General features: G+C 47.1%; 5 protein-coding genes across 6 annotated transcripts; 2 read left to right on the top strand and 3 right to left on the bottom strand.

Moving 5' to 3' along the window:
• Positions 1-426: 426 nt before the first annotated feature.
• Positions 427-2318, bottom strand: ONS95_007324 (uncharacterized protein; the record flags this gene model as incomplete). The annotated part of the gene is made up of 2 exons (XM_058500826.1): positions 427-1933; positions 1979-2318. 2 exons carry the CDS (start codon positions 2316-2318, stop codon positions 690-692), a joined length of 1584 nt encoding a protein of 527 aa, XP_058349643.1. The 3' UTR covers positions 427-689.
• A 6017-nt stretch (positions 2319-8335) lies between these two features.
• ONS95_007323 (uncharacterized protein) lies at positions 8336-8655 on the top strand (the record flags this gene model as incomplete). The annotated part of the gene is made up of 2 exons (XM_058500825.1): positions 8336-8424; positions 8490-8655. 2 exons carry the CDS (start codon positions 8336-8338, stop codon positions 8653-8655), a joined length of 255 nt encoding a protein of 84 aa, XP_058349642.1.
• Positions 8656-9946: 1291 nt separating this feature from the next.
• Positions 9947-11676, top strand: ONS95_007322 (uncharacterized protein). Its single transcript, XM_058500824.1, has 4 exons — positions 9947-10216; positions 10261-10794; positions 10839-11414; positions 11460-11676. The coding sequence occupies exons 1-4, from the start codon at positions 10029-10031 to the stop codon at positions 11668-11670; spliced, it is 1509 nt and encodes a 502-aa protein (XP_058349641.1). The 5' UTR covers positions 9947-10028; the 3' UTR covers positions 11671-11676.
• Positions 11677-12247: 571 nt separating this feature from the next.
• ONS95_007321 (uncharacterized protein) lies at positions 12248-16459 on the bottom strand. The gene is made up of 3 exons (XM_058500823.1): positions 16128-16459; positions 15244-15755; positions 12248-15195 (listed from the first exon to the last, which is right to left on the bottom strand). The coding sequence occupies exons 2-3, from the start codon at positions 15635-15637 to the stop codon at positions 13550-13552; spliced, it is 2040 nt and encodes a 679-aa protein (XP_058349640.1). The 5' UTR covers positions 15638-15755; positions 16128-16459; the 3' UTR covers positions 12248-13549.
• Positions 16460-16475: 16 nt separating this feature from the next.
• Positions 16476-19224, bottom strand: ACS1 (acetyl-CoA synthetase). 2 transcript variants are annotated; one of them, XM_058500821.1, is made up of 6 exons: positions 18955-19224; positions 18884-18907; positions 18811-18837; positions 17605-18767; positions 16851-17560; positions 16476-16802 (listed from the first exon to the last, which is right to left on the bottom strand). In XM_058500821.1, the coding sequence occupies exons 1-5, from the start codon at positions 19022-19024 to the stop codon at positions 17264-17266; spliced, it is 1581 nt and encodes a 526-aa protein (XP_058349638.1). In that variant the 5' UTR covers positions 19025-19224; the 3' UTR covers positions 16476-16802; positions 16851-17263. The 2 variants fall into 2 exon arrangements, with proteins under 2 accessions (XP_058349638.1, XP_058349639.1); XM_058500822.1 differs by having other exon boundaries at positions 16476-17255; positions 17300-17560.
• Positions 19225-19556: the final 332 nt, after the last annotated feature.

Raw genomic sequence — 19556 nt, 5'->3', positions numbered from 1 at the left:
GGAAGTCTATCACGACTTCATGACCTGAGAAGCTTTACGTCCTGTCGGGTTACAGCTCACATGCTATTGTCCAACCCCTTTTAAGCGAAGGAAAGTGCCATTGAAGAGAGCGCTTGGTCTGCACGTTCTGCACTTTGGCAGGAACACAGAATAGAAATCGACTCAACTTTGCAGGTATATTACACATAACTAATAGTTCTGAGTGCTGATGTTCGTTTTTGACCAGTGCGGAGCTAGACGTAAACACACGAGGTCCTGCTGCCAAAGAAATGTTAAATCATCGGGGTGACCGGCAATCGCAGCTGACCTCAGTGAGGCAGGCAAAGTGCCCAATCTTTACAACGCTTTCCAATACAAAATCCGTTCTCTGTGTACCTGCAACCAATGACTTGGATGACTAGCTGCATCCGCAGCTTCTATGGGCCATTTTGTCTTAGCTAAACTGGTCTCCATAATTCCAGAAACCGACAAACTTACAATTTTGTATAGGAAGACTTCCACGATACTGTTGGTCAAGAACATATGCTCGAATCTGTCACCTGGACCCTAAAAACGCAGGCTTCCAATGTCCTGAGTATTGCTGACAATGGTCAGAGGGTCCGAGTAGCTTGAGGGTCCAGTGCTGCGTCCAGTTTCGATCGAATCTGTGCCAGCAACACGATTTCATTTGATGACGCCCATCAGGCTAATTATGCTGCTCGTATCTCATACTCTGAAGTACAACCGTTGACAAAGATATCATCCACACACTTCGCAAACCTCACACTTGGCTCATCCACCAAAATCGTACTCCAATTCGCTAAAGCTAAAGCCATTGGAAGCATGCAAGCCCATGCAAAAACATAGGCAAAAATATTCCAAAAGAATCCCCTTATTTCTAGCAGAAAAACATCCGGCTTTTCTGGAGTGGAGTATGGCGTGCCGAGGACTCCGAGAATCTGCTTGCGTATCCAGTAGCCCATAATGGTCCCAATCATACGATGAGTGAGGTACAGCATGAAGCTGATTTTACCCAGATATCGACAAGAAGGTTTTTCGAAGACGCGTCTCAGAGTCGCAAAGTGTGAGAACCCCCAAATAGTCATGATTCCTGACCAACACCAGAGATATCGACCCCCTCCATCAATGTCTTGCCAGTTCTTGGGAACCAGGCTGTCGGTCCATTCATAGCCAGGACGTTCATACCAATCTCTCTTCTGCGGAATTCCACCAAGCCAGCCGCCAATGAGAAGGACAACAATCCAGAACATGCGTGACCGGCCTGTCATTCGTTCGGAAAGCTGATCGAATCCTCCAGCTTGCTTGACATAGTCCGCGAGAAGTATTCCTGTAGTGAATAGCCAGTAGTTCCACTGTGCTGAAAGACAACAATAAGCAGGTATTAATACCAAGATGACCGTTCGTTTTGTGTAGCTGCGTATCCGGCTGACCATAAGAAGGACGAGAAAGACAGCAAGGGACCCTGCCCATTCAGCTGGCATTGTCCACATGGTGTGATTGTATTTGTGAAAGACATCAAAGCCTGTTCGCTCCAGTTGAAATGGGTTTGAAAACCGTATAGATTCCCAAATATAATCCATGACCTGTGCCACGAAAGTATTCTCCCTGGTCACAGGTAGTTCTATCAGGCCAAAATAGAATTGCAACAGAGAGAGTATTCCGATGAGAAAGCATGGCACGAACAAACGCATCCAGCGTCGGAAAACCGATGAACTTAGAGAGAGCGAGAACTTTTCATGACGTCCTTCTCGAATTGAAGAAAGGCTCGACCAAGACAAGACGAAGCCAGATAGGACGAAGAAGATGCCAACTTGCGTATGGCCAGAGCACCAGATGATTCTGAGATATGGCAATCTCCATATTTCCCATGGCTTAGTGTTAGGGGACCCATATGGCGCTTCGGTACTGAAGGCAAACATATCCAGGTGGTAGTCTAGAAGGTCAGCACGTACGAGTTTTGGGAGAGCTCTCAACTCACGATAAACCATGACCAAAAATGCCGCTACACCTCGTAACCCATCAAGCCAGGCTGTTTCTCGTAATGAGTCGTTTTTAGAAGCCGTGAACCCAAATATATGTACCATTAATCCCCCATTGCGAATATTTGGCTCCCCGGACTTTAGTGATCGATTGGTCACCCGTAAAATATCGCGGAAAGCCAAGAGGATCCGACGGGAGATCATCAACATGAACCTGCGGGGCTCCGACCTTGGAGTTCGCGGGGTTGAACTGCCACATTCAACGTCTGCACAATGGACCAAGGGTTCCATTTCCACTTCATCAATAGCATCGCGCTGCATTTCCGATTTCTCGTCCATGATGAGAGTTTGGCTGAGTTGGGAGAAGATGGGAATGCACTTCTATGGGGTTGACGCTCACAACCGCGGCTGCACGTGCATTCTCAGAATTGTTTCAGCACAACACCTCCTCAATCACGATGTTTCAGGTGTTTGAAGCATATCGATTCGCTTATCCCAAGTCAAGATTGGATATTTTAGGTTCTCTGACGGTCGAGGAGCTTGCGAGAACGGGCAGCAGTGTGATTCAATTGTTTCTGTCGAGTTTAGACAAGGATGCTAAGCGAAAAGAAAGGGGGCGTAAACATAAACAAATTCTCTAGCGAATATTCAGAGAGTGTCCCGGGTGCGAGATCGAAACCTGGTCAAAGTTCCGCACATACAGGCATTTATCGAGCCATCAGAGCTCCAGCCAAAGATCATCAAGGTCAGAGATCCTATGAAGCGTCTTGTTAACAGTAAAAGGCTTTTGGATGGCTGCAATGCTAAGACTGCCTGTAGTCTTGACGAGACGGCAGCTAGGGAAGGAAATAAGGCATACCATGTTGAGCATCAAGTTGATAATATCAGAATTTGCATTAATGATGGCAAGGAACATTCTTGCTACAATGCTGAGTGCAGGAAGTGCAATTGCAATCTTGCCGATGTCGGTCAGCCGATACCCAGCATAGGATGCATCGATGAGCTTCAAAGTCTGAAGTTTAAGAGTTACAAAGGTGGCTACCGGCATCTGAGAATATTGATCAGATGCATAAAGCCTTTTTTGTTAGTTTCGCAGGAAAATAGAGCATAGGCCAAGAATAAACTCAAGCCCATCGTCCACAAGAACACTTGGAACTTTGTACTGTCGAACCGCTGTAGATTTGACCTTGGTGAATCGATAGTAGAACTTGCCTGGATATTGCCTACCAACTGATTTATAATTGAATTGCTTTGATCTATTCACCAACGAGTTTCACTTTCTTCTTTGTTGTTGCTGAAGGTCGTCACCTTCACCTCCTTCTCGCGGTCTATAAAAACCTCGCCGCCGCCAAACTTTTTCCGACTGAAAACATCAACCAACAAACAAATCAAAATGCCACCCAAAGGCCAAAACAAACCCAAAAACAACTCAGAATACAAGCCGAATCGTAGACCTCCGGGGAAGAAGCCTCAGGTGGTCTACGAGGAGGCCGAAGAAGAAATCCCTCCACCTGACCTGGTCAACGGCCCTCAAGGCAACGCACCTGGTTTTGGAATGATGCATCGCGTTCAGAATACCAAAACGATCACCTTCCACCCATCACAAATGGGCCAAGTTTTGCAAGACACAATGTGCAATCCTGTATCAACCGGCACTGTCCAGCAAGCACTTCCAGCACTCCTTGCAAGATCTATCACACCCACAACTGGCGCTCGGAGGAACAACAACAACAACAACAACAACAACAACAACAACAACAACAACAACAACAACAACAACAACAACAACAACAACAACAACAACAACAACAACAACGGCAACGGTGGCAACAGCGGCGCGACACGGGATACACAACCTGCTTCAACGCCAGTCAACGAATCCAGTCCTCAGCGCGCTTCGGGAATTGTAACAACCACCAAGGATGTCGCACCTTCTCGTGCAGAGGTTGGTGAGACTGCAACGCGTCCCAAATCCTCCACAATCTCCTCCAGTACGTCATCGCAGCAAATTCACGTTGCCGTCCGGGAACCCTCCGAAAATTTCCCTTCTCTCACCGTCAAGGAAGAAAATTCTGACTTCAAGGTCTTGACACAACCCAAAATCTTGACCGTCGAGGAGCAAAAGCTCCAAGAGCATCTAGATAGTGTTAAGGAGCGAATTCGCTGGGCCACTGCCACACGCGGAGGCCCTCAGCAACTTGCAAAAACCTCCAGCCATCAACCCGATCCGAACGCGCTGACCCTTGTACAAAAAGCCAAGGTGTTGAGGGCAATCGCGAAGATGCAACCTCTCAAAGATGGAGAGTGCGTCTACAGCGTCTCGTTTATTGCTGATAGGGAAACCCGCGATGCTTGGCTCACCCAAGGGCACGAACAAGGTGGACACGAAATCATACAAAATGCTGAACTGTTGTTGGGTATTCAATTCCGATCCAAGTACTTTCCCAACGAACACCACAGAATTTGGCCTTGGCCGGTTGAATCGCATGTATTACAGGATCCTGAAGCTGCCGCCAAAAAAGTAAGATTCGCCCACGACACCCTGCTTTTCTGGCAGTGGGAATTGCTTCATGCCAAAAGCCCCGCAGACATTCTTCAGGCTGCTGAGTTTATGCTGGGAAAATTACGGGTCGATAAATGGCTCACATCCAGAAACATCTCAGATCCTCGCATCGCAGACGAAGTTCTGCCAAAAGAGAACGTGACTGTGGCCAACACTATTCGAGAGGGAAATCCGGACGGTGCGGAGGAGATCCATGCATACGTCCGCCGTCGTGAAGTTGTGGAAGATGCGAATAAAGCAGTGTCTACGGCTGCGCAGGCTGGTATCCAACAAAGGTAGATACAAATAAGGTTATTTTAACCCTCCAAATCATTCGTCTGATGTGATGTGACAAAGTGATGAAACTTCTGCCTTCTATAAAAGTTTAGTTCCATGCGATTGTGGCTGTGCAGACTATGTCAGTACAATAGTAACCTTCCCCTACTTTCTGCTTCTGGGTTTGGAGGAATGAATTGAACAGTCTAACACGTAAGAATCACCGAGGTCTTGTGCCTACTTACGACGTATGCGAAGAAGTTGAAGTTGGTGCTGATCAGCTTCCGATCTTGACTTGGGATAAGCGAATTAGTAAGCTTCAAACATTTGAAACAGCCTGATTGAAGGTGCGCCAATACCTCTGAATAAATAGCTGCCTCACTACAGTATCGTGTACCCTTCTTCTCAACGTCACTGTCGCGACCGCAATTCATGAACCAAGCAGCAACAACTTTTAGGAATATGTAACTGGTGTCTTTCAATATAACCTTGCGGATGTCTTCAGTGGTGCAGTCCTCGATGTCAAGAAGATTTACTTTTGTCTCACCCTGAAACATGACAGTGAGCCTGTTCGGGGCAAGAACAGCTTTTCCTTTACTTGTTCTCAATACTACTAAACTGCAAATATGGCCCATGCTATCAATACCGAGCCTGAAGTTCGTTCATTCGGAAAGATAGTGCTGTTTTTGAATGATTGATATATTTTTTTCTCTCTCTTCATGTTTTTTTTTGTTGGTGTGCATCATTTCTTGTTCATCGTTACAGGTTTGTACTTCCCCTCTTATTTATGACATCAGCTCAGTATGCTATTTCAGCTTTAATCTCGAAATACTTGCTACAAGGTAGTCAATTTCCCGAACATAGCATCGTCCATATCTTCCACATTGCGCCGCCAAGATGACCATTTATCAGTCAAAACTTGATAAGTGAAGTCGACATAGCTAGAGCCGCCGAGTACGTATTGAACGATCTACCAGAAGTTCTTTTGAAGCATAGAGTATGTCACGTTATGCTCGAAGACTCTCTGCTCGTTTGATCAAGCATCTCCCCATAACTTGGGTTTGTAGGGTGAAGTTGTTAGGAGCCCGCAAGGCTCTTTGGTGGTTGAGGGTCGCTTGGTTTTCTGTCTTTTGCGATGTGGTGTAGAGGTGTGAATGGTTGTGTTTGTATGTGATATCCGTGGCCAGCTAGCACATCGATGCCCAACTGTATTTATGTGGTATCATGGCAAATCTGTTTTGCTTTACGTCGTGATGTGGTATGAATCAGGTTTGGCGTAGGCTGAGAAGAAGTATTCAATTTGTTGGTCAAATGGTGGTGCGCGTTTCGACGCAAGGCCGTGCTTGGCTCTGATGTTGGAAGAGGGATGTCAATCATAGATGCTCTTGATCGCTAGGTCTTCCTCTTCGCCGTTGTGAGACTTGGTGGGTTTCTTGGGCCAACGCGTACTTGGGTATGCCGTGTAATCAACAGCGACCCTGCAAGTTGATGAATATTTGCTTTTGATTGTTGATTGTCGGCTCGATGACTGTGATACGGGTGGATTTGGATTCCGAAGCTGAGCGTGACAGTACCCTTCCGATCCTGCCCTTTCGATCCTGATCTGCCATCATCCTTCTCTGCCATGATCCTGCTCTGCCATTGTCATTCCCTGAACACACATCCTTGCCTTCCACTACATGGTCATCCAGCATCCCACAACATCACCGCGACACACCAACTCCACACCAGACAACCCAACCGAAAGCCTGAATACACCGGAAAATTTCTGGCGGCCCCAGAGACTTTTCCTCCAAGGCCGCCGTTTTTTTTTGGTTTTTTTTGGGGGGGAAATGAAAAATAAAGACAGAAACGACAGACAAAAAGGAAAAAACCAAACACAAAATCAAAAAACAATGCTACGCTGTGGGGATCTTTGAAGAAACCCCGGCTGCCAACGACATGACTTTTAGGATTTTGGAGAGCTTCGCCTGTAAACTACAGGTCCGCCACTTGACTTCGGCTTTGAAGAAGGCTTCTTCGAGGGTACTCGAGTCGAAACCCGAGCCCTTCTCAATTCCGCCTCCTTCGCGGCTTTGGCCTCATGGCGGTCACTTGCCTGCATCTCCATCATCTTCCAAGTGACCCAACATGTCGTGGCCGCAGAAAGAGCGCTAACGATAGAGCAAGCAGAACTTATGTTTCGATGAGCCATTAGATTGCAATATATCGCGAGGGTGAAGGAAAAAGAAGAGAAGAGGACCCAGGCAATGGTGAAGACATCTTGACTATCTCCATTGGACTGAAGGCAAGTGCGATCAGTTGCTATTACTATGAGATGGCACCGCGAGTAGTCCAGCACGCGCCTTCCTTATGCTACGTCCTTGTCACTCTCCCCCGGATGGAACTGATGCCAAGAAACAGCCTCGAAAAGTCTCTCTTCGGAATCTTACCGTCTGTCAAGACTCAAGATCATGTCATCAGTTCAGATCTGAATCTGTTCCTATAACAGTCTATGACCTAAGCGCATGGTAGATATTCTGTATTATCTGCTAGGAGAGCTGAATGTTGAAACTGCCACCATATAGCCTCAATCGATCCGATTTTACTCGTCTTGTCGAGTGAGATGTTTCTGCCGGTCCCGTAAATCAGCATAGTGCAAGCCACAGGAGCTGGCATATAGAGCAAGATGTAGACTAGTCACTAGTGTCACAGGCTGTGTACAAATCTCGATCGGCCTCATGCAATTACCGAAAAGGGATAAGAAGACATCAATCGCCAAGCTTTCTCATAAAACTCATTTTTTCCGTACTAAATAATGGAATTTCATAGTGTACATAGCAAAACTTAACAGAGGCTATGGAGTAATTTTGATCATGATGTTGTCCTAGTTTCCATTGGTTAACAGGTGTCTCTAAGTAGTAGGAGGCTCAATTTCCTACTAACGATATACGTCAGAGTACCCGCCTAGAAAGTTCGGCGGTAATAAGTACCGATAAATGTTATAAATCTCACAAGACTAGTTTACCGCTACTGAAACCTAACAGCCGTCCATTGAAATTTCGACCAACTCGTAGCTCTCCACACAGAAGTATAAGAAATGTGCAGCAATCCCAAGACATACTTAGGTTTTTGAGCAAGAAATCAGCAACGAAATCCTTTGCAGCCCATGAAGTCATTACGCTTCATCGAAAAAGCGTCCATTGGCATTCTCTGCTTCATTCAAATCCAGTGTTGTATGACAATTTTCAAAAGGTAAGCACAGCGGTGGCCCCAATCTTTCCAAATCCGCATATCATCATGCCAAGAAGTACGTATTGCGATGGAAATGGAATTGATAAAGTTTGCTGCACATTTCTCAAACATCGACGAGTTAAACGTCCATTACTGAAACCACACAGCTACCGCCGAATCCCATATATTAGAGACGAGCTGAAGCAAAAGAGGGCGATCTTGCTTGAGCTACAATATGAAGCCAAACGACACCAGATTCGGAAGGATAATCACCTCAGGAAAAACTAGCTGGGCGATGTTCCAGAGACGCAGCCGATTATCCAATATGAATAGGCCGAAAGTATTTTCTAGACCAGGGGTCGCCATCTTCTCCGGATTCGCAGCTCTAGGAGCAGTGATCGCGTATGGAACCATGTGAGTTTTGCGCACAATTACTTTCTTCATTTTACAATTATACTCAAGGCTAACGATTTCGCCAGTGGAGCAGAGTACAAAAGGCTGCTTGCTGAAAGAGAGGACGTCGTAGCAGAAATCAAGAGACTGCGGAAAGATCTGAACATCCAGGTTACTGACGAAGAGTACTGGCGTGAAAATTTGCCTACAAGAATGCGCTTCATTGATATTGTGAGGTGGTTTACGGGATAGGCGAACACTAATGGGATCCGACTTGAAATACGTCTCACCTGCTCTCTGTGTTTTCCGTATACTGTAAGAGCCTGTGTAGTTTACATGCAATTTATCTTATAAGTCCAATGTTCGTCGCTATCCGTATAATTGAAAGTGTTGGAAGGGAATGAAATGGTGTCTTGACTTCACGTGATTTCTGTCGACCAGTTTCTTTTGCAGAAAACATACCTCATCAAGAGATCTTCTAGCCACTCTTAATCTCAGCCTCTTACGAATTCTTGGTATCGAAGCGTTCAAGCCCGCCTTGGGCGGAACTATGTTGATGGGGAAAGCCAAGCCAACACGGACCGGATGCCGTGCCCACTCTTGTCTCCTCTTTCTGTTTCTGTAATCCAGAGTGACTTTTGGGCTCTCACAATTATGGCAAAGCTTAGGTAGATGTTGGATTGAGGCGTTCAGGGCAAGTTCAAAAAGGCAATGTGAGATCAGAATGCCAATTTACCAACGATATGTTAAGGAACATTCATAAGATCACAGATCATTCATACGATCATATTGCTCCAGGTTACCAACGACGGCAGATCGCCATCTTTCCAGACATCTGTTGGCATCACTAGCGAAGGACAAGTTTCTAGTGTTCAATTCTTGGAACTAAGGCCGACTTCCTTTGTTGTAGTGCCAATGAATGCGTCTTCCGTTTAACCTAGTCGGGATCGTCACGAAGGAGCAATTCCGAATAAATTCTTGGCTTGATCAAGTATGTTCTTAATTGTGAGCTTTCCAAGTAATGAATAGTCGAGGCTTTATCTTTCTGTCAGTGACATTCGTTTTGGACTCAACGATATTTTCAGTCCCACCTCTAATTTTATGTAAACTACAAGGACCTGCATAATGAAGGAGCTATTCCGCTATCAATATTTTATACAAACAAAACTCGAGCATTGCCTTCGAAATAACATGGCGCAATATCATCTACAACACAGTTGATGCGGAATGAACCCCGGCGCTAAGGCAGTACCAAGTTACCAAGACATCTTGGACCTACACAAAATATCTCTTTACTCCTCTGATACTGAACCGTTGGGGGCGCGGACCGGCTGTCAAGACATGGCTTATCTTGGCAGTGTCATTATGCTGCGCCCAGATTTACGAGTGTGAGACTGCAGTAAACTGCAAGACACGATTCAAGTATGCTTCCTCTTGTATTTGTAACTTGTTGAAAATGGTGGGGAATGCTGAGAGGCTCTATTCTCCACAGATAAGCCACCCCAGATTCCAAGAATTACCCCGCTATCCAAGAGATCAAGTCTGGGGATTTTGATTTAAGAGCAAGTTTTCCCCAGGATGTCTTTTATATCTATTTCTCTATTCTGATATCAAACTCAGCCAAGATGAATTCGGCAATTCAACCAGGAGGAACTCCAGACAGCGACTCTCTCAAGCCAGAATACAATGAGGTGGAAACTCCAAACACCTCCAATGAAGAGTTGGGCCCTCCCATATTCGATGCAGCTGCAACAAAGAGACTTCTGAGAAAGCTGGATATCCGCCTCTTACCTTTCCTCGCTCTTCTCTATTTGTTAGTCCCCGCCCCCTGTTTCTCAAACCATGCTAACCATTCAGACTGAGTTTTCTGGATCGAACAAATATCGGAAATGCCCGTCTCTTTGGCCTTGAAGATGATCTCGGCATGTCAGGGATTGACTACAACATTGCCCTTGCCATCTTCTTCCCGACATATGTAATCGCAGAGGTCCCTTCCAACATGATGATCAAGCGGCTGTCGCCAAGTTTTTGGCTGACTTTCATCATGGTTGCTTGGTCCGCTGTTGTTATTGGCATGGGATTCGTGACCAACTTTGCAGGTCTACTTGCAACACGAGCTATTCTTGGTCTTGCCGAAGGTGGATTATTTCCTGGTGTCTCATACTACATTACTTTATGGTATCCTCGGCACGAGTGTGGCTTCCGTCTCGCCCTTTTCTTCTCAGCAGCCACAGCAGCAGGTGCGTTTGGAGGATTACTCGCTGCTGCTATTGGAAACATGGCAGACGTGGCTGGTAGATCTGGTTGGTCTTGGATTTTCATCATTGAAGGTCTTCTTACCATTTTTGTCGCTGCATTCGCGTATTGGATTATAGTTGATACACCCGATTCGTAAGTCTACCACTATGGAGGTCTGAATTTAGCTGATGATTTAGCGCAAAATTTCTAAACAAGGAAGAAAAGCTCGAGATCAATAGAAGACTGGTTCACGATAGAAGCGACCTGGCAGACGAATTCGACATGCAATACTTCTGGGATGCTATGAAAGATTGGAAAATATACGCCCATATGCTCATCACAATCGGGATCTACACGGCTGTCTATTCCCTTTCCCTGTTCCTCCCCACCATTATACGGAATATGGGATACACAAATGTGCAGGCCCAACTGCTATCGGTTCCCCCGTATGTTCTTGGCTGCATAGTTACCATTGGCACAGGCTACTACGCGGATAAGTTGAAAAAGCGTGCAATTTTTATGCTCGCCTGCTCTGGAACGGCTATCATTGGATGGGTAATGCTCATCTCGACAACTATCCCAGGAGTTCAGTACACTGGAACCTTCTTGGCATGTCTTGGAATATTCCCATGCGTACCACTTGGTGTTGCTTGGAATGGTAACAATATTGGTGGCAGTCTGAAGCGAGGTGTTGGAATTGCTATGCATGTTGGAGCAGGAAACCTTGGAGGTGTTCTTGCCGCCTTTATTTACCTGCCAAAGGATAGACCAGAGTAAGTCACCCGGAAATTGTACTGAATGACGCTGACTAGGTGTAGGTTTCATCAAGGGCACGGCATACTAATTGGTGTTATCACAATGTCTTTCTGCCTTTGTACATTCATGAGATGGTGGCTGAAGCAAGAAAATGCTCGAAGGGATCAGTGGGCCGTTGAGAATAATCTATTTCCAGGCAACTACACAGTGGAACAGAAGCGACTGGAGAGAGCCAAAGGAGATTATGCTACCTTTTTCAGATACACTCTCTGAGTTGGGTAGAGAGATTTAACCTATAGATTTTAAATCTTTGCAAAATTGCTCGGTTCTAACAGCTATCTCTAGACGAAGATGTTTCTATTCTGCTCTGTGACCTGCGCGACCAGCTCAAAACTTACCTCGGAAATGGGAAGCAAAAGTTGGTCAATCCGGCATCAAGGCAGATTGAAGATCGCGTTCTGGATCGTTTGTTTGAGGGTTTACAGTGGCAGCTCTTTGAAGTGGAGCATAGCCTGCCTGGAGGCCATATTTCCTCATACTCTTATATCGACAATTCCCCGAACGATTCCACCACTGTCAGCTTTGAGAATGTCAAAAATGTCAAGATGTTGGTCCTGTACCTACACATAGTGCAGGGGAAGCATGATTACCATGCTAGTCATCTTCTCATTGTCCCCGAGGCGAATTACGAAAGACTGCGTCTCACTATGAATGGAAAGATGGCTACCGCAGGAAAGCATGCGGAATGGCTGCGCAAGGGAACAGATCCAATCACCTTTGCAAGACAAAATTTATTAGAGTAGTCATGGAAATAATTCTACTGGTTAATTGAAACTTTATTCTTGATTCTCTGCTTTCTTTCTAGTTGTGCAGCTGTGGTCCGCGTAAATCCTGAGTGCCAAACCGTGTCGAGCTATCGCGTGCCGCCCTGTTGGGTTGGGCCCGATGGTGGACTCTAATCCTCCAGCCACGCTGTAATGAAGTCATGGTAGGTCGCCTATCGTCGCATCCGAGCGACGGATTCATTGAGTTCTTGCAAGTTGGATGCCACCATGTCTCTTCTTGACTTCTCTTCCTCGGCAGCAACTTTGAGATTACTGTCCAGCTTCTCTCTGTACTCTATCAAGTGAGACACCTCCACGCCAATATTCCTAATCCTCGGTTCGATAAGATTCGAATCAAACTGTAAAGCTGTTTGTAAGCATTCGATCCTGTCCTTGATCTCTTTGCTGGCTGCTATCAAATTCTCGTTCATCCATTCATTGTCTCTGAACACCTCTTCTTCTTCTTCGTCGCATGAATCGAAAGTTCCGCTGATGTCGGTCCCTGTTAGGGAAGCATAGCCGTCATCTTAGACCGAGGATCCGGAGAGCATTGATATAAGAGCCTCTCCTTTGAGAATAGTATCATTTCCCCATATCTTGAGTATAAGTATGGCCAGAGGGCTGAATGGGAAATCCAAAGACTTCATGCAACTCAAGATGAGGCCCCGTGCTTTGGATGTATTGTGAAGCCCAGAGTCTGGATTATGATCCCGCATCCGCTGAGCAAGATTGTGACCAAGTCCTACATATAGTGGGGGCTGGATTTGGGGAAGCTGTCCTCCTGGATCAAGTGCGACCAGCTCGTCCTTCACTCTGTCCTTGAGACGGTTATGTAGGATTCTAGTCTTGCCAAATGCATTGAGCCAGTATCTCCGCCCTTGCAAGACGTCAAAAAGGCCAACATCTCTGCGCGGACCGAAAGCTCTCTCGAGATCTACCGCGACATTTTTGAAGTATTTGAAGTTGTCATTGGATTCAGCTGTCACAACTAGGGAATGAAAAGTACAAGGATAAGCCAATTCACTGCAGTCAACTCATTTCGGAGATTTCTACAGGCTATCAGAATCAATCCTTCCATATGGAAAGGGAGAATACCAAGTTGGCAGCAGAGTTTGTTGTTATTAGATACGCTAACCCAATGCAGGTATTTAACCGAACCAGAACCCTGTCATGAAAAGAGCGGGAGTACGACCACCATTCCTGAGATGCCCGTCATAAGAACCTCAAGCTATTATATCTTAGTTCTTATTGTGAAATACTCGGATCCAAAACTCTCACGAGTCCAGCCTCTCTCCCACTCTCTCCGCATTTAGCAAGCACAACAACCATCACACCATCTCTCGGTACCCTCGCTTTCGTCTTGAATTCTCTTCTATCTCAGGAGGTTCCGGTATTTCCTTCTCCAAGGACCAGGTGCCGTGTGAGTCGATGGGTATGTTGGGGTATATCTGGCCGTCGACGTGGATTTCGAGTTGGATAGCTGATTGTGGAGGAGATGAGATGGCTGAGGAGGCAGCTGGTAAGGTGGCTGTACCGGTAAGCTTGACTAAGAGCTTGGGAGATTGAGAGCTAGAATTCGAAGTCCGGACAGATGCGTGTGGGATCTCTAACACGGGTACCTCTCCACCTCCTCCAGTTCCAGCACCTTCTCCAGTCTGTAGGATAATCTCATCACTTCCAAGCGATGGCGTCCTCCCCGGCACCACCCTCCCTTCTCCCCTCCTTCCCGCCTCCATCTCAAACGCCCCCGCCACACTCAAGATCTCTGCATCACTATAAGCCTTCCCCAAAAACGTCAACCCCACCGGCATCCCACTGCCCTCCATCTTACCCATCGGCACAGTCACACTCGGCACACCCAGATGTCTCAGCGCCCGATTACCATTCGAATACTTCACACCATTAAGCCAAGAGTATTTAGCTGATTCGTCATTGGTGTCGGAATTTGCTTTACAGACATCGCCATTGGCAGGGAAGACGACAAGGTCGAGCCCGAGATTGAGCATCCAGTCTTCTAGGTCGCGCTTCCGTGTTGCTTCGAGAGCGAGTAGCGCCTGCTCACACCCAGGAATATCGTGCACAGCTTCTCCTGCCTTTCGAGAGTCGAGTGAGGAGAAAATGCCGTCATAGCCGACGAGATTGGCGATTTCGCTGTACTTCCACTGGACTTCTTCGATATTTCTAGGGAATATCTTACTCGTATCGACTTGCTTCGCTGAAGGAATAGTAGCATCGCCATTCGAAGCGAGGAAATCCGCCCAGGCATAAGCGAGAAGTGTACTGCGTTCATGCAATGCCCAGTCTTCAGGAACGCCAGGAACATTCATCGTTGTCTCCAGTCCATGATCTTCATAGTTTGTTACGAGGGGGAAGTCCACCGGGATGACAGTCGCACCAAGGGATTCGAGTGTGGCATTTGCAGTTTCCCAGAGCTTGAGGACGTCCGGGTGAGTGTGCACTAGACGGGCGGTGGGAGAAGTGTCTTGTAACCTAATGTACATTTTTGGCACGCCGATTTTCATGCCTTTTAGCGTCCTTGGTTCCTGCAAAGTGAGAAATGTCCCCGAAGCTGGTCGAATACTCTTTGGTGTCGGAATCTTCACAAATTGTTGAGTACGCCAGAAATCGCCTTCTAAAACCTCATCCTCCACAACAAGTACATCCAGCAATGTCAATAAATCCTCGACAGTCCTTGTGTGCGGTACAATGACATCACATGTTGGATATAAAGGCCAGTTTCCTCGGATGGAGATGATGCCACGAGATGGCGTGTAGGCGACTAAGCTATTATTTGAAGCAGGTGATCGTCCAGAGGAGACCGTCTCTTCAGCCATGCCAAAGGCGCAAAACGAGGCGGCGGTTGATACTGCCGAACCATTTGAAGAGCCGGATGCGTAGGCTGCTGGAAGGTAGTTTGCATTGTATGGAGATTCCGACCGTCCGTAGACGCCGCGTTGCATGCCTCCTGCTGCCACTGCTCGAATTAGACTGGCAACAGGCAAAAGACGAGAGAAACACTCACTAGGTGGCATATTCGTCTTCCCAATCAACACCGCCCCTGCTTCCCTCAACTTGGCCACCGTGAACGCATCTTCACCCGCTACTAAATCTTTGAACGCTTCACTCCCACTCGCTACAGTCAAACCCTTGACTTTATAGCTATCTTTCACCGTATACGGGATCCCGTCAAGGGGGCCAAGAGTCTTTCCTGCCACGCGGCGAGTGTCTGAGGCTGCTGCTTCGGTGAAGACGTCTGGGTTGAGCAGGATAATTGAGTTGAGTGTTGGGCCCCTAGTGTCGTATGCGGCGATTCGGAGGAGATAGAGAGAAACAAGAGAGACAGCTGTGATAGATCGAGATGTGAGAGCAGTTTGAAGGGAAGCGATTGACGCTTCGACGATGTTGAGGGTTGCCATGTTGAGTAGATGAGTGTATTCTTGGTGTACGGCGTGTGGAAGGGAACCAAAAGACTGTTTTGGACTGAAATCTCAGGTCGAATACTAGCTATTTTGAATGAGAGCAGATTGTCCCTCACTTTCCAATACATTAGAATTTGTGTCTTTCGAAATAGAAGTCCAGACAGCCCGCTCCACAATTGCAAACACAACAGTTCAGCCAAGGAGCTTCTCACGGGTACAGACGCAGCTGTGCTAAAGCTCTTCTTCGTAGGCAGCCACTTGAAATATTGTTCTTTGATCGTAACTCTTAGATTTTACCGCACTCGCTCAGTATGTAGCATCGGCATTCAACACCGACACTCCCTTTTACTTCTCTGGCTACTCTCCCTCTTCGCTCCAGAGCAATTACGACCAGATACTACAAAAACAATACAAGAAGGGAGAATATTACGCGAGACCGACGAGACTAATGCAGGTACAAGATTAAACAAACTCGCGATGCTCTTACTTTAGACAATTCGAACTCCGCTAGATTCCCTATTCGCTCATGAAGCAAGCAGTTCCAATTACGAACAGCGCTGCTGATAGGTAGAGTAAAGCGATGCCAAGGTATAGCAGCGAAAGAGAGAACGAAACAAACAATTGGGAAATGTAAGAGAGTAGTAATGATAACTGCAAGAGTGGGAGATGGATGATGGCTTGGGGCTGGAGAGGCTTCACGACTAGTGAAAAACCCGATCTTAGATCCCGAACTCCGTGTGCGATTTCGGCGCTGTGTTATACTCAATGTTAGCTTGAGCTTGGTACAGGTCTTGATACCGTGAACTAGATGGTTTACGTGTGGATGAATATGGGGATGAGAAAGGAGATGAGAAGGGATGGGAGTTGATGATTGCCAAGATACTAACACATTCACGTGGATGGAGCGTGACCTGGCTGCTCTTCCAGACATTGATTTCTTTCTGGACAATGGATCATATTGTTGATCAAACTCATAATGCATTTTTGCTTGCCGGTACCTAGGATACAAAGGAACAATGAACCAGCAGCTAAACTCCCAGTGATTCTCATTCATAATCCCAAACAAATCAATTCGGTATCAATTCCATAGACCTGCCACTTATTTCTTCTTCGACTCGTGTACCGTCTCGATGATCTTGTCAACCACACTTGGATCCGAAAGCTGCAATTCGTCAGTTTAACAATCAAAAAGTCGGAAAGTGGACCCTACCGTCGAAGTGTCACCCAACTGATCCTCCTCACCCGCCAAGATCTTTCTCAGAATTCTCCTCATAATCTTACCACTTCTCGTCTTTGGCAGATCAGGAACGACAAAGATAGCCTTTGGTGCAGCGAATGGACCGATACTCTTGCGGACCTGCAAGATGAGATCCTTGCGGAGTTGATCATTGATTTCGTTTCCGTCCTTGATAGCCACAAAGGCGTTGACTGCTTGTCCAGTAAGCTCATCGTTGATTCCTACAACGGCAGCTTCGGCTACGGCGTGGTGTTCGATGAGTGCGGCTTCGATTTCGGCGGTTGAGAGACGGTGACCAGAGACGTTGACTACATCATCGACACGGCCGCGGATCCAGTAGTATCCTTCATGGTCACGACCTGCTCCATCACCAGTGAACTATTTTGTTAGCATGCGGATTTCATTGAAAGGGGAAGACATACATAGTATCCCTTGTAGACATTCAGATATGTATCCGTATATCTCTTGTGTGCACCCCAAACTGTACGAGCCATGCTAGGCCATGGTTGCTTGAAAGCCAAAACACCCTCGACATCATTTCCGTGAATCTCCTCACCGGAAACGGGGTCGATGATCGCAGGTTCGATACCGAAGAATGGGAGGGATGCACTACCTGGCTTGGTAGGTGTGATACCAGCAAGAGGAGTGATGACATTAGATCCTGTCTCGGTTTGCCAGTATGTCTGGACAAGTTAGCAGATTCCACAAATCGAGGTCTCTGACTTACGTCTACAACGTGAGCTTCCTCCTTTCCAACAATCTCGAAATACCACTTCCAGACCTCGGCAGCAATTGGCTCTCCTACAGATCCCAAGACACGAAGATGCTTCATCTGAGCCTTGACATGTTGATCACCAGCTCTCTTGAGCAATCTCAACGCAGTAGGAGCAACGTAGAACTGAGTAACCTCGTGCTTCGCAATAACATCCCAATATCTTGAGAAGTTAGGATAAGCTGGAGTTCCCTCGAAAACGACCGTCGCAACACCGAGTAGAAGAGGAGCGTAGACCACGTATGTATGACCAGTAATCCATCCTACATCACCACCGCAGAAGAACTTGTCGGTATCATGGATATCAAAGACGTATTTTCCAGTCGCAGCAGCTCCTAGGAGGTATCCAGCAGTCGAGTGCATGACACCCTTTGGCTTGCCAGTCGATCCAGAGGTATAGAGAAGGAAAAGCGGATCTTCAGAGTTCATTGGCTCAGGAGCAATGTATGAAGGCCACTTCTCAACCTCCTCATGCCACCACCAATCACGACCCTTGGTGAAGGGAACGTCTGCACCTGTGCGCTTGTAGACCAGGCAGTGTGTAACATCTGGACATTGCTTGAGAGCATCATCCACAATCTTCTTTGTACCAATCAACTTTCCTCCTCTCTTTCCCTCGTCGGTTGTAATGACGACCTTGGATTGCGCATCAATGACACGGTCGCGGAGGGAGTCGGACGAGAAACCTGCAAAGACGACGGAGTGGACTGCGCCAATGCGGGAGCATGCGAGGAATGCAATGAGTGCTTCGGGGATCATGGGGAGGTAGATGGCTACTGTGTCGCCTTTCTTAACGCCCATCTGCTTGAGGACGTATGCTGTTCTGCATACTTCTCGGAGAAGCTCGCCATATGTGAGGGTTCGTCCATCGCCTTCTTCGTCGGCCTCGTAGATAATTGCTGGCTTGTCTGGGTTCTTGATCGCATGACGGTCGACGCAGTTGAATGAAGCATTGAGTTGACCTTCCAGGAACCACGCATTGTCTCCATTGGTGAAGGTGCCACAGTGAACTGTCTGGAAATCCCTCTGCCAAGTGAGCAGCTCGCGGGCTAGCTTTCCCCAAAACTTGTCCGGCTCGGTGATCGACTCCTTGTACATGGTTTGGTACTCCTCAAGGCCTAAACTGTCAGCATAGAATGGGAGGAGAGAGGAGGAGCTTACCACTCAAATGAGGTTTGCTTGGGTGTTCTGTACTGTCAGTTCTCTGCAATTTAATGGGCAATTGGGAGCTTACTGTCCAACATCTTCTTGGGAGGATCTGGAGCGCGTTAGAATTGTCGCAATGCGTTTCTGAGCTGCACTTACGGAAGGTATCGACCTGATGGGCCTCAGCCACTACAGGGCCGTTATTGGGCTTCACGTCGCCTTCAGACATGATTGCGGTGGTGTTGTTGTTTTTCGATCAGGCTGCGAGTTTGGAGAACTGCGGGGTTATTTGTATGGGCGCCGAAATATGGGGCAACAGCACAAATCACAGGCTATTGATCGCTAAGCCAAAGGTGATCGACTACAGAGTAAGGCAAATGGTTGTGAATTGCGGCGAGTAGTACAATTGGGACTGAGTAGGAGGGGGATGAAAGAATAGGAAGAGAAGGAGGGAGACCGAGGGAGACAGCACTCTTTTATTAATTCCTCTCCACCATGCCACCACCTACCTCGCTGCCTCACTACCTCGTCAGCAGCTCATCTCGTCTTTCTCGGGGCAAGGGACGTTTCTTCTTCTGTCTTTCGAGCAACGGAGCTACATTCCCAGCCAGAAGTGCCCCGGTTATTGCATTGGAGCTCTGTGAATGGCCAGCCATCAACCCCTCCTTCTAGCCGGACGAGTATCAGCCTCGAGTTCGGCATAGGCGGGGCTGCCGGTTCGCTGGGAGGATGCTGCCAAGAGGATGAAGACCTATGAGCAT

This window comes from Cadophora gregata, assembly GCF_030347475.1.
Source record: "Cadophora gregata isolate MNR1 chromosome Unknown scaffold_19, whole genome shotgun sequence".
NCBI lineage: Eukaryota > Fungi > Ascomycota > Leotiomycetes > Helotiales > Ploettnerulaceae > Cadophora > Cadophora gregata.
The sequence above is the reverse complement of the archived record's forward strand: the minus strand, read 5'-3'. Positions and strand labels throughout refer to the sequence as shown.

Excerpts from the sequence above, each read along its gene's own strand:
- ONS95_007322 (XM_058500824.1), top strand. The coding sequence starts at position 10,029 with ATGAATTCGGCAATTCAACCAGGAGGAACTCCAGACAGCGACTCTCTC. Across the intron at positions 10,795-10,838 it reads ATAGTTGATACACCCGATTC|CGCAAAATTTCTAAACAAGG; the intron begins GTAAGTCTACCA and ends CTGATGATTTAG. Across the intron at positions 11,415-11,459 it reads CTGCCAAAGGATAGACCAGA|GTTTCATCAAGGGCACGGCA; the intron begins GTAAGTCACCCG and ends GACTAGGTGTAG.
- ONS95_007321 (XM_058500823.1), bottom strand. The coding sequence starts at position 15,637 with ATGGCAACCCTCAACATCGTCGAAGCGTCAATCGCTTCCCTTCAAACT. Across the intron at positions 15,196-15,243 it reads GAAGACGAATATGCCACCTA|TGGCAGCAGGAGGCATGCAA; the intron begins GTGAGTGTTTCT and ends TAATTCGAGCAG.
- ACS1 (XM_058500822.1), bottom strand. The coding sequence starts at position 19,024 with ATGTCTGAAGGCGACGTGAAGCCCAATAACGGCCCTGTAGTGGCTGAG. Across the intron at positions 18,768-18,810 it reads AAGCAAACCTCATTTGAGTG|GCCTTGAGGAGTACCAAACC; the intron begins GTAAGCTCCTCC and ends CTGACAGTTTAG. Across the intron at positions 17,561-17,604 it reads AGGAAGCTCACGTTGTAGAC|ACATACTGGCAAACCGAGAC; the intron begins GTAAGTCAGAGA and ends TAACTTGTCCAG.